General features: G+C 34.6%; 1 protein-coding gene across 2 annotated transcripts in view; it reads right to left on the bottom strand.

Moving 5' to 3' along the window:
* The window catches only part of dve (SATB1_N and homeodomain domain-containing protein dve), a 44,766-nt gene that overhangs the window by 23,087 nt on the left and 7,176 nt on the right, over nucleotides 1–14,503 (bottom strand). For both annotated transcript variants that reach the window (XM_066302092.1, XM_066302093.1), the window contains exon 2: nucleotides 4,661–4,829. In XM_066302092.1, coding sequence (XP_066158189.1) covers nucleotides 4,661–4,829 — 169 coding nt within the window. The remainder of the gene's footprint in view (nucleotides 1–4,660; nucleotides 4,830–14,503) is intronic.

Here is a 14,503-nt window from a genome sequence, read left to right as displayed (position 1 = left end):
CCATAATTGAAAACTACTAAATTTTATTCAGCAAAATGTCATATATTTATCTTATTGTATTCAGTTTATATAAGGAGTCGCGCACTGATGCATATAATAATTCTATTAAAGTTATATAGTGATTGTTACAGCCATAGAATAAAACTTTTACACAACACTTTATGTTTGTAGCTAGTTTATTGAGTACCAAGGGCAAATATATTTTTAAAATATTTACATACCAGCTTTTAAGTATTATACATATTTTAACTTTTTAACAAACCGTTCTTTATAAATTTATTCGCAGATTTTAAATTTATCGCCACAAAATATTCTATTCAAGGTTAATCAAAAGTTTAGATACGGCCTAATATTGCAGAAAATATCAAACACAGACTCATGAAATTTGGTATACTAAAGTTTACTACCTACGAGCTACTGATGATGCAGGTCATGTCGTCAAATTTACGCCCTTTCTCCATGACACCAAAACTTTCTTATTTAAAACGACTCACGCAAAATAATATTTTTCTGTTTCGATTCCATTCGCCATTCTAAGTGTTGCCTACGAGGAATGCTCTGTATCTATCTTGTATCGTTTTTAAGGTAATGAGACCTAAAATTCTACATTCTTCACGATTTCATGGTATGCTACTGGTTAACGTTTTGAGATAAAACAATGCGGTTTGGAGTGTTTTATTTAGTTTTAAAATAGCCATATAAAAGTGTTTCATAACTTCTTAAACTTACAAAAAAAAAAATGCTATTCGATAGCTCCTACATAAATAACATTGGACAGTGCAAACTGTATTATTTTGCTCTAATCGTGGCTGAGTTATAGATCATGAAAGGGTCAGATCGTCATATAAGATATCATTGTCTTAAAAACAGTAAAAGGCAGCTGTAATATATTGGTCATAGAAAATATTTTCTGTTAACCGAATCTAAAAACGTAGTAATTGGCAATATCATAAGTGGATCGGAAAAATTAGGTATCTCAGTATACTAAACTTCTTGGATTTGTATGTGATACTTTTTCAGCTATTAAGCCGGTTCCAGACTTTTGAATGACCCCGTACAGTAGAACAATTACGTTATTTGTAAAATCAACAGTAACGCTGGAACGTCGTTTAAACAAATTTAAAAAATTTGCTAATCGGACAGTTATTGATATGGAAACATTTTAACATAGGCATTCTTTGAATAACAAGAATCCGATCCTGGAATATTAGCACGTGTCGTAAAAATAGGGTTTATCGGATTGCGGATGACGGCCATGGGGCCAAATCCGGGCGGGAGTGTGGAATAAAGCTCGCGGCCTGTTTGTCTAGACTGGTAAAGAAAAGATGAAAGACCCATTTGAACAGATAAGCACGCACTGGTGGATTAGGTCAGTGCTACCGTTGATTAGGTTCAGTCTTAGAACTTATTAAAATGTAAATGAAGTTGCTTAAAAACCACCCTCCCTAAACACACAAATTAGTCTTAGGAATCCTGGTTGCCGCAGGCTTTTGATAAGTTCAATAATGGATCCTTAATGAAGCAAGCGTAAGAATTTTGAAGGACACAAAACCCCTGAAACGCGCCATATTTTACGTGAAAAGGAAATAAGGAAACCTCCGTTGGATGGCTCCATTTACTGTCATCTGTTCACTCTGCTATCAATTGATCTGTCTGTCTGTCTTTCTTATCACTTTGTTACTTTTCCGTTTTACACGTTCGTGTTAAATTCGTTGCGGGTTAGGATACCGACCAGCGGCGTACTTAAATTATTTTCGAAGAAACCACAGGAATCCGTTTGAGGTTGGAAGGAAAATGTACAAAATAAATTCGAAAAGTTGGATATCTGTTGAAAAGGTTCAAATTGAATTCTGATAATCTTGGGCCAGATTCTGGAATGTGAAGAGTAGAATATTCCGGGGGGAATGACGTCAAAAGGGTGCGTATTTGATGATATTCTATATGGTTACATAGGGTTGATTGGATCCTTTTGACGTCATTCACAGGAACTGTTCAATTCCTCAGAGTCAAGAATCAGCCCCCTGGGGGAATGGAAAAGTGAAGATAGGTGGACCATAAAAAACATGTAAATCTGACAAACTTTCACTTTAATCCGGTGCCACCTCATAATGCAGCAGATCGTTGGTGGTTTCTTCCCCTCATCAGAAATGTGATAGCTGAATAATGAAATTTGAATGGAGATGAAGAAATAGGAATTAAATCACTCGACAAATCAACATTTGTGGGTGTGTACTTCTTGCCAGTATTAAAATTGAGAAAAATATTTAAGAAATTGTCGACTTTCGTACAAAAAAAGCTAAGTCAAATCCCGACAATTTAACTGAAAACTGTGGATGAAGTTCTTCTGTGGAGACCACCCTACATATTAACATCAAAGTACTGAAAAATGTGCAATGCCTTTAGTTGCCGATCTTTCGTTCTATTGAAACATCGTCGAGCAAAATCCCAGTTTAATGATGTAAAATGAACGGTTTTAGGATAATTTTTGGTGGGGCTTCTTAAAGTCATAGCAACTTTTCTTAAACTTACGGACCAGAACGATCAAAGAAATAATTAAGTAGCAGGCCCGATGGTGTGCTTTGCTTTACATTCCTTTTTATCGCTAACCTGCTTATTAATTTATATGGCTTGTTGCCGAAAAATCCGCTTACTTTAATGCTGGCTTTTGTTTCTTTTTGCGAGAAATAAGGGCCTTTTATCCACTAGTGTATTGAATATTACGTTCTTCAGATGCAGCCTTTCCCCGATTAGCTTCAATGCGGGCCAATTAATTAAAGTCATTTTTGGGCATATTACACGACAGAGAATGGTGATTTATCTTGTAATTTCCACATCCTTCACTTTCAAATAGTCCCCGGGCAACATTTGCATATTAAACGTGCACCGTGCACCCTTTGTACGATCTTGGCAATCTCCCTGTGTAGCGTCCCAAGAAGCTTTAATGCGCTTAAAATTATATTTGAGGGCCGCATATTCAAGTTTCAATTTTTCTATATCTGATCCCCTGTGAATGTTAATCCATCGCAAGGCTTAATCCTCCAGTTCCCTTCTCAAAGCAGACAGAGAGCGGGCAGGAGAGAGGCCATGGCTCTCTAATCCCGGCTTTCTCTAATTCCCTACCTTTAAAGCTTAATCCAGCTTTAACTGGCCTACCAATGCTTTCTGGATCAGTTCCCGCTCCTGTTGAATTCACTTGCAAAAATAATCACGGCATCGTCAAATATTCTACCTCTAATCCCTAATTGCAGCGAAACATTCAACCTTGTGAAAGATCTTTAATGACTTATTCTTTGGCATAAGCGGGATTGGTGTATTTCTGGGCAGTTCTGATAACACGCATCAATAGCCTAAATCTAAACCCTCATCCGAATTAATCATTTTGCAGGATGTTTACAAACTACAGAGCATCGGTATTAATACCTCTCTATGAAACATCCGGAGCTTGGTGCCAATTCTGTCTTATTGTCGCCTAAATACTTATGCATAAATCCAACCTACAACCGTCTGAAAAATTTAAGAAGGCTTTAGCCACGAAACTCCTTACATCCTGTATTATGAAGATTAAACGTAAGTTAAGAGTTAAACAGGTTTCGAGTCGCATTCAGAGGCCAAAGCAGCGTGTGACCCCGTCATATCGAAGGATTAGCGGTTCCTCTGATCCTTAATCGCGGCTTAACGTACCCAAAGAGACTTGGGCTTAGTTATAGGACGTCAAAAGAAATGGAGAGGATTTGAAGCGGGAATTTAATTCGTTTGTTGGCATTAAAGCTCAAGGAAATAGCTTCTTCTATATTGAAATATTATATTATGCACCGAGATTGCGAAACACATCATTATGTCCCGAGTATAAATCAAGACGTGAGGACGCTGAGGATTTCAAAACCGCGGTCTACAGGAGGTCCCAGAATTGAAGAGACAACAGACAATTGGAAACCTGTTAGATATTGAGGAGCAGCTTGTATACGAAAATTGTGGAAGCGGAGGAATAAGCTAAATGCAATTTTACCCATACGGGGAGGCTCAAAAAAGTGCAACAGCGTTCAACATTTTTGCCTTAAATCCAACTCACTGTCCGCTAATGGGCACCTAATAGTCTCAACTGTTCTCTAATAGGACTAAAGGGCAGCGAGTTTTGCGGGTTAAAAAATATATATATTGTGAAAATTTTGTGTTTCAAAGACCAGATTCTTGATTCTGAGGAATACAATGCTAGGGGGAATTGCGTCAAAATTGGTGTATCTTTGTTAACCTTGTACATGTTCGATATAGATTTTTTTTCAATTAGCACAGAAAAAAATTATTTGGTTTAAACGGCTACACAGGGGGGGTCTCCGTAAAAGCCCAAACTTCACCTACATGTTCTTTTTGTAAATTTATAGTTTCAGCAGCTGCTGGAAGATTTCAATTCGAAGACAGCATTTATTAATCAACTAAATGCGCAATTTTGCCAGAATTTAATTGACACACGCATATTTGATAGTTTCAGATCCACCCTGTATAGACACAGTGACGGACAATTGGAAAATTACCGAGAGATTTTTAGAATCACTATAGGCCGGTTTTTTATTTGTTTGAAGGTAGAAAGAGACATCACATTTTGCAATATTGCAGCATGCACACTATTGGTGCCAATTAACGCAAGTAGTGGAAAATTAGTTACCTGAAGAAGATTCCTCTTTTACTGAGTGAGGAGAAACAGTGTTTTCCAAGGGAGTAGATGAGGGCACAGGAGCAGGGGTGCAAATTCGTTCTGCAGAATCCCTGCTGGTCCCGCCAGTGGTCGAAGAGGGTGGCGTTTTGCTGCTTCTTGTTAGAGCCAGTGCTTGACTCTAAAAAAGAAAAACGTACCTAACTAACCGTGGGTAATAGTGACAAGGTCAAATTTATAATTTCCCTTCGCAACTAGTAAATCGCACTCTACATTCAGGAATTCGTATGTTGTTTGACCTCAATTAACCCAGATTAAGAGAGCAGCAAATGAAGACGAATTTGTGCTCAGATTTATCTAATAGATAATATTGATAGCACTGCATTTAAGTCCAGGATCGTGTACTGTAAAACGAAGCGAGACGCGAAGGAGAATGATTTTATTTAATAAAACTTTTTTAATTAAGCGTCCTCTGCATATCTTCAGCCAGTTTGTGAGATTTTTAAGTGTCATTGCTGTTTCAGTGACTTGAGACAGCTAAACTAACATAGCTTTTTGCTTCTTAATTAAAAAAAAAATCAAAAATGGTTTAAATTAGATTATATTTTGAGATTTGTCGAACAATGGCTTCTTAAAATCACATAAACGTGCAACCTCATTTTTAGAATTGTTAAGATTTTTCATTTTCGAAGTGTAATCTTGCCGCATATTTTCCAGATACGACTATGGTTTTCCCTTGATCAAACTATAAATATATATGTATGCACTGATTGTTTGCTAGTTTAGTTTGCTTCTCTTAACCAAATCTGTAACTATTACTATTTGAGGAATCATCAACGAAATTAATGCAAAATACATAAAAAAGCAAAACCAAATTTTGGTCTTTACAGTTTTATTTACGCTTTTAATCTTAACTTGAAAGAAGAATAACTTGGCATGACTTTCAAAAAGATTTTCCTAAATGGAATACTTTTGTAATCTATAACCTTCATCCTTTTATGTATGACAATTAACAATACAAAATAATACATATAATTATTTGCTTGACGCACATAGTAAATTAAAAATCTCACCAACAAAAGTAGATTCGAAACGGTTGTAGAAGCTCAGATTAAGTAAAATTGGTTAATGGCGTGCTGGATAATGTCTGTTTGCACACAGTAAAAATTAATCTATTTTAAAATAAAGTTTTAGATAAAGCGAAATAAAGTGAAACAGTAGAAGACAGGATTAGTTCTGGAAACAGAGTTGCCTATTTTTTGATAAATAGGTACAATCTTGCCTTCTGTTCTCTAATATTATCTTTAATTTGCTTAAATTTTTATAAGAAGTTTTGATAATATTTACTGACGTGGAAACGTGGGCGAAAGCCAAACGATATTTTCTGCCAATAATTATAAAATCCATAAATGTATCGAGATAACAGTTTTGGTAAGAAATAAAAGGTTTCATTTTGCATTAAACGGACAAAACATCCATGTGTAACAAAACGTGAAAATACTTGTAAATACCACATTTCAATATACTTTTCATAATTTTAATATTCCGTAATCACTAATTTTTCATTTTAATATTATAATATCGTGACTAGATTTGGACACTGAATTAATAAAACACATTTAAAATATAGAATATAAAATTATTTTAGTAATTAAAAAGCCATTACAAAATTCGAAATTATTATTAACATTTGGCTAGTTATAATGGATTACCGTTTACCTTTTACCTATATATGGATTTTAACGTCCAATTTTAAATTTATTTCAAAAACATTTGCCCCGCGACGAACAATACATTATCTTAACAATATGCATTCATGAAAGGTATTAAAAATCAATAACATCGCGGAACACTAATTTATGAGTATTTAAAAGCTTACTCCCAAAAGTCAAATATAGAATCATTACGATGGAAGAGAATAGGGAAATAGTGATTAATTTTTTATGATATTGAGGCAATAATAAAAGTGTCAGAAAAAATAATATCTTGTGTTTTCTTCGTTAATAAAATTTAGACCCAGATGGATTCAATTTTTTTTCAGGCCTCTTTCAGTCCTCTATACAGGGTGAGTCGGGAGGATCGTGAAAAACTTCAGGAGAGTGTTGTACATGAAAAATAAATGTAAAAAAACTCAAATGTTGTTATCCGATTTTCGTTTGTTTACAAGTTATAGCGTAAATAAAATTAAAACATAAAATTAAAAAATGTTATAAATTTCATAAGAAATTCCATAAATTAACGTTTGGATATCATAGTAAATGTTCAAAAATATTGCCATTAACTTCTAAACATTTTCGGCTTCGTCTATGAAGAGCATTCGTTGCGCTCCTGATTGTTTTATGTCTTTCTCTAATAGCAGCTGCAGCATTTCTAATGCGTTGAATTAGTGCATCTTGAGTGTCCACTTTTACTCTGTACACTTCAGTTTTAAACCAACCCCACAGACAATAGTCTAGTGGTGTGAGGTCTGGAGACCTTGGAGGCCAACTAATAGGGCCACCACGACCAATCCAACGTCCAGGAAAGGTACGTTTATGGTAAATAGAATTCTAGTTAAAAAATTTTATTTACGCTATAACTTGTAAACAAACGAAAATCGGATAACAACATTTGAGTTTTTTTACATTTACTTTTCATGTACAACACGCTCCTGAAGTTTGGCACGATCCTCCCGACTCGCCCTGTATACAGAATTACCAGTTATGGAATGAGAACCACTCGAACATATAGTGCCAATTTATTTTCATTATTATATTTATTTACTTTTAAAATAGTCTTGCACGTCGTTGAAAGCTATGATATGTGCAATTTTCAAAATAATTTAAGAACCTAAACCGCAAGCCCGAAAATCTATCTGGCCCAAATTACAAGTTCTAAAAACAGTATTTTTTGAGCTTCTTTGAATCTACCGATACCCAGTATATAAGAATCAATTTTCGAGGTGATTGATATTCCTGCCCTAAATACAGATTAGATACACCGGATGTTGTGAAAGTAATAAATTAGTAATGCTAAGAAAAAAGATGATAGAAGTAGCCGAATAACTGAATTTTGTAAAAATGGAAATCTAGTAGATGTGAATAGAATTCCGTTAAGAAAGAGATTATTCCCATAACAAAGCAGAAGGTCGGTATTGATAATTGAGTGGTCAAAGTTCTACTTATTGATGATGTATCTAAGATTTATCAAATGTTCGAAAACTGACCCTAAACGTTTGTTGTAAAAAAACGAACTTTTGCAAATATTACACACTTAAAATCAGACTTTGTTGTATCTTCTCAAACTTTAATGGACACTGCGGTGGGCACACTAACAGGTAATTATTTTAATAGAAAATCAATATATATATCTTCCTTATAAGGACCGAGTTATTAGTGTTCTGCCAACTCTATCACGAACTTAAGTTCAATCGAATGACTAATTTGCGATTCGAAAATGATTGGTTTTGCTAATACGATGATAAGTATTTGATAAAATTAGTGTTACATTAATAATTGATACTACAACTGATACACCTTTCCTAAGGACCAAATTATGAAAGTTTAGGCGACTTTATCGTAAACTTTCTTTATACTCAAATTACGAAATTGAGTTTCTCTATTAATCAGTTTCTCTATTTCAAAGCCAGTGATTTTTTTAAATAAAAATAGTGTTACACTTTCCCTCGTAAAGAATACATCTCCAAGGGCGATATTATGAAGTTCAGGCAACTTTAATTTAATTTACATGAAAACAAAGAAGTCGAACAAAGAATCTGAGCTTGATCAGCTTCTTTTTGCTGCAAAAGCAGTTATTTTGTCGACAAAAATAGCGTTATAATGATACTCTGGGAAGACAAAGCCATACCTTTTCGAAGGGCCTAATAACGAACTTTCTGATAAGTTTACCAGGAGTTTACTTCCAGGTTAAATCATGAAATTGAGGTTTTATATTGGGCAGTTTCTTAATTTAGAGAGAGTTATGTTTTAGGAAAAACTACGGTTAAGTACTTGAATTATTTCAAATGGAATCAATTTTTTTAAGGGTGTACTAACTGTTGTCCTGACAAAATCAGGACCTTAATTCAACTTCAAATGTTGAAATTGAGATTTGCCTTAGTCAGTTTCCTTCTATCGAAGGTAGCTAGATTCTTGGGAGATCTAATAATACATTCTGAATGTTCCGACTTTTTATCTGGAACCACCTTTGTACCAAAAAAAGCAGATCACCTAACCGACAGTTGAACCTATTCCTGAAGGGCAGATATTTCTATATTTCTAAGGTCTCAAGAATTTGCTGGCCTCTCTGTTAAGGCTGACGGCTCGTGTACTCTCATCCAATGCTATACAAAATTCAAAAGTTCTTGCGCAGCTTTGAATTTCAACAATGTTCAAGCAATCGCATAAAATGTTGGGTCCAGACATCAAAAAAGCTACACTGAATAAATATTTATTATTGAAGCCACACATACATACACACAAACGTTTTTAATCTGTGCGTATTACTGGAGCATGAATGATATCAGGCTTGCGGAAATAGTGGTAATCCCACTCACAGGAAGCATAATACAAACTACGGATAATCCTGATATATAATTTATTTTGTTTTATAAATAATGGCCTTGCATGTACGCACTAAAATCCATTATTATCAGAAAATGATTTTATTCTGTTTCGCGTTATGATGGAGATATTGTTGGATTAAATCCTGCAAAAGTTACATATGTAAAGCTCCTTTGGTTCCCGTAGAGTTTGACGCATTTTACTACACGTTTGAGCTCATACAAACAGCTTAACAAGATTTAAAACTCATGGATATAATGTATTGTGCAATTTAGAGTAAAGCAAACTTTAGGGCCATTATAAATAATTCAACTGCAGATTAAGATATTTTTTGCCCTGAAAGTTTATCTTGCAGCTTCCAAAAATATTATCCATTGTTTTCCCCTAATGCCAGCATTACTTGATCCCTCGAAAAAGCTTAATAAAGTTACTTAATTAGCATTCCAAACAAAAGCCATAATAAACGTTGTTTGCTTTAACGTCTATACAGGAAACTAATCTGGAGAAGTACACCTCTATGTAGATGACGACTGTATGGAAGATTATTTTTATAATACAAATACGACGGAGTTGCTCTTGATCAGCTTAGTTAATAATTTCAAAGACTAAGAATACTTAGGGTTTAAAAATCGGGCATACAAATGCTTGTTATATAGGGATTAAGCGAATTATGAGTCATGCAGATCTTCTTATATCTTGACGGGTCGTACGAAATAAAAAGGGGGTCTCTAAGGATATAAAACGAGAGGGTTAGACTTCAGTCTTATCATTTCCAGAATAGAGCCGATCACCCCTCTTCTTGCGAGAAAACCTTTTAAGTAGTTTATACGTATTAGACTTTATCCATCAGAGTGCCTTGTTTATGGCCAATATTTTCCTATAGTAACACTCCATAAGATTTTACTCTCCCTACAGTTGGTGTCAATTTTTCTATTAATCCAAGTTCCGAGTCTTCCCTAACCAGCCAGAAAATTGATAATTTAGGAAGTGTGTAGCCTCGTAGGTAACGATTATTCGGTTTCACCGGATAAACTAATAGGATATGTTGTAGGGTTAATCATGACGGAATAAAACTATTATATACGAATTTAGCTGAAGTTGAATACAAATAGTATACCATTGAAATGGATCGAGGCGTAGCTTCAAAAATAAATAGCTAAAAACAACGGGTTTCAAAAGGGATATCCAATGAGAGAAATGCGGCAATATTTTATAGAGAAAATAATCTGATGCCGCTACCAGTGGTGTAACTAGCGGTTTTTCGCGGGGATATAGGTATGTTGGGGAACTTGAAAAATTTTTAAGTCAAATTACTGTCTCCCAAAAGATCAGCGCTGGCTCTCCTGGTTCATTGAAAAGTCCTAGTAATTATTTTTTGAGCATTAAATCAATAATAAATTTCTTCTCATTCCAGGTCTACACTTGAAAATAGACATGCGAACAATGAATGAGTGAAATGCGGTAAAATTTGATATTAAAAATAGTCCGACTTATTGCTTACTAGTGCAGTGGTGTATCTTGCGGTTTCGCTCTGGCGTTCAATGCGAGCTACAATAGCTTGAAATTGAATTTGCTTGAATTGAGACAAAATATCAACTCTGATGTTTCTTCCTTTTCCTACTAGTTTTCATTAGTGCGATAAGCTATCGCTGTGTAGCACCGCTACACAGCGATGTACTGGTAGGCACACCATTGGTGAGACTAGAAAATTAATATTCGTTACTTAATATACACTTTCTCTCGTCATGAATTCTTAAAATTTTCATATTGAAATCAATCAGAAAAAGGTAATTTTAAAAGCTCTTATTTTAAGACGTCATATTTACACAAAATGACCTTTAAGGAAAATGTTGTAATAAGGTTTTCTGCATAATCTTAATTGCTTTACGTGTGGCCAGAAGATCATATTCTGAAACTCCCGGTAGGACTATATTAAACAATGGTGGTGATAACGAGTTCTGATGAACGCAATTACTTTTTTTCATTTTTAGATGATTTGAACATTTTAGTTGCATTCCTTAAGACATTAAAAACAGTTCAAGCTACTCGTGGTATAATAATGGTTCGTGATTAAACATCAGTCTATATAAGTACTTTTTGGTTCCGCATATGCCGGTTTAATTAGAAAACCTAGAAGGGCAAGGTACCTTTTGGTTCCACCCTAATATAACTATATGTTCCAATGCCGTTTATTGTGTGGGTCAGGCTGTTTACAATAAGGTTATGGGAATTCTTATTACATTAGGGGACCGCATGTAGTATGACATTATACAGGTGGTATACACGCTTGACCAGACGCCATTAAGCAGCTGACTAGACGGTTTCGGTTTTACTTCTAATACGTAATGTAATATACAGTAAACGCGCTCTCACAGATTAATTATGAAGGGCTTTGGCTAAAACAGACATATAAAATATTTTATCTTAATGTAGACTAATTTAACAAGCTAATCCGGATTATTATGAATTAAGCCGAAATGTTTTTACCCGTGTTTGCACAACAAATCGGTTTCTATTCAACGCAAATTTGGGTGATGAAGCAGGTAAACTGCCTACAGGAATTTGTATCTATGTACATATGCATATTGTTGTGATAAAAAAATAAGGTAATTTTTCTATTTAAAATTCGCGAGTACTATAAAAGCATGAAATGATTTTTTTTTGTAGGTGTGTAGTACTGTCTGTGACATTTATGCTAAATTTCATGTTGTTTTATTCAATTGCTGCAGAGCTATACGTGTTTTTCTAAAAATAGAGAAGTAAGTTTTTCGATTTTTACAACGCCTGATTTTGTTGGGCAAAGAATTTGCGCTGTTTTATTTGCAGAATGAATATTCCGCCGCGTAAACGTTAAGGATGTTGCAAAAAGCCTTTGATGATACAGCTATGGTGCGAAAAATTTTTCACATGTGGTACAAGGACTTTAAAGAAAGCCGAAAAAGAGTTCAAGACGAACAGCGTCCCGGACGACCATCAGCATCTACCGATGAAAGCTACACCAAGGAAATAAAATATTTTATGCACAATGACAATTAGAGACCCTGCCAATGCTACGGACAGTTCATTTGGATCAAATCTAACAAGTTTAAAAGATATTTTTTACCTTAAACGCGTCAAATCTCGATTAGTTCCAAAAACACCTACTTAAAAAAAAACAAAAACCTTCGCATTGAAATCTGTTAAACAATGATATCGGATTAATAGGACGTTATAAAACGCATCATTACAGGAGATGAGACTTGGATCTATTCGTGCAACAAAGACTGACGAACCAAGACCGAAAAAACCGCACTAAAGTCGCTCAAAAATTAAGGTCATGTTCACAGTTTTTTTTTTCCGATTATTACGTTCTTGTGCGTTATGAATTTCTTCCGTCCGACCAAATTGTTAACAAGGAATATTAGTTGAGCGTTATGCGTCGTTTGCGTGAAGTTAAATGCCTCAAGGAGCCAGAATTATGGACAAAAAAATCCTTGGTTTTCGTACCGCGATAATGCACCGTCCCACACTGTATTTGTGACTCGAGAATACTTTGCCAAAAACTCAACCCATATCATTTCACAACCACCGTAATCGCCTGATTTAGCACCGTTGGACTTCTGACCGCTCAGCAAGCTCAAAAGACCACTGCGAGCACACCGTTTCGACTCGATTAAGGAGATAAAAGACAAATCGAAGAAAGTATTGAAGGCCATCCCGGAAAAAGACTTCTGTAAGTGTTTCGAGGACTGAAGGCGATAAAATTTATTTGAAAGAATAAATAAAGATTTATAATTTTATGAAAAAAATCGTTTTATTTTGGATTACAGCAGTACATATAACTCGGGATGTAATTGTCACTTAGGTTTAAAAACTAAAAAATGCCGAAATAATATTGGGAGGACATGAGGAGAACACTGCAAGCAGGACTCCGGGGTGCCAGAGCATCTAACTCACAAAATAAATTGTAATCCTTGGGACAAGCACAAGATGGATTTTTAACAGACAGTTCATGCAAAGACTATATTTTTAGGGGTTTAATGAAAAAAAAAGCTACATAAACAATTAACTTGTAAGTGATGTTAACAGTTTATCAGTATTTGGACACATTTTGATATCAAAACAACTCAGAGGTTATAAAATGAGTTCTTTTGAGGCTGATGCATATAGGATGACAGTTTTCTTTTCCATAATTCAAATTTATCCAAGCTGCAGCATCTGCTGTGGTTCTGACTTACAGAATCGGGATCAAACATTTGAGTACGAAAGGTGCAGTCTATGTCCAGCCTTCAAGGGGTTTTCACTTCAAGGCTGGATATAGAGTGCTATACTAATTCACTAATTTTTCTTGGTGCAAGAAGGATCTACGAATTGTAGGAAATGTAGTAGTACACTTTGAATCTCTCATCGAATTGTGACCTAATTGTATGACATTTAAAGCATTATTTACCTGTGGAAAATTAGTTTCAAGTTCACATCAGAATTCAAAGTTGATTATATTCGTTATAAGTTCAAAAAGAGAAGAAAATAACTATATTGCAGGTAATCAAGCTGAATCGACGTTTTGAGCTGCCTTAAAGAGTCTCCTCACCGCCTCTTTTCGAAAAACAAAAGTTTTGCGATCTTTTAAAACATGCAAAAATACCTGCCCGTTTACGTTGAAATCACTTTTTCATACCGATATTCGCAGTATGTTCAGAATATGGTCATTTTTACTCCGCCTATCCCCCAAAACCAATCAATTTTATTAAATGTACCTAATCGCTTGTAGGTACCCTATTTGGTTAAAAATTATTGATAGTCATAATCTTTGAGTCTGCTTTTAATTATGCATTTTTAATTATTGTTTACACAGATAAAATATATTATATCGGTTAGAGGATTAACATACGGATTGAACAATAATTTTTGTTTGATTTTATTGGTCCGATTTACTAATGCTAAAGGGAATTATTCTGGTTCAAAATTTAAATACATATTATTTTCTGTTAATTTTAGTGACAGGATTTCTGTATTAAAATAATATTGCAAAATTTAATAATTAGCTGTAATAGCTTCGAGCACAAGTAGTTTTTTTGCAAGCCACGTGTTTATGGTACTTAGGGCTAAGATTTTGTAGCAATTATTATCTATGACTTAAGTGTATAATTATATTGTAATTATATGCAGACTTTTGCCTTGATGAACATTCATTGGCTAATTGTGGCGATTGAAAGTAAACATAAAAAACAGGGTGCATATTAGTCACAGCAAATCCGCAGTAAACTCAATTAACCCTCTGCATAATTCGATTTTTCGTATTTTAGTAAATTCATTTTGTAATTGGATTTATAAA

The sequence above is a fragment of the Euwallacea fornicatus genome, chromosome 3 (genome assembly GCF_040115645.1).
Source record: "Euwallacea fornicatus isolate EFF26 chromosome 3, ASM4011564v1, whole genome shotgun sequence".
In the NCBI taxonomy this organism is placed as follows: Eukaryota; Metazoa; Arthropoda; class Insecta; order Coleoptera; family Curculionidae; genus Euwallacea; species Euwallacea fornicatus.
The sequence above is the reverse complement of the archived record's forward strand: the minus strand, read 5'-3'. Positions and strand labels throughout refer to the sequence as shown.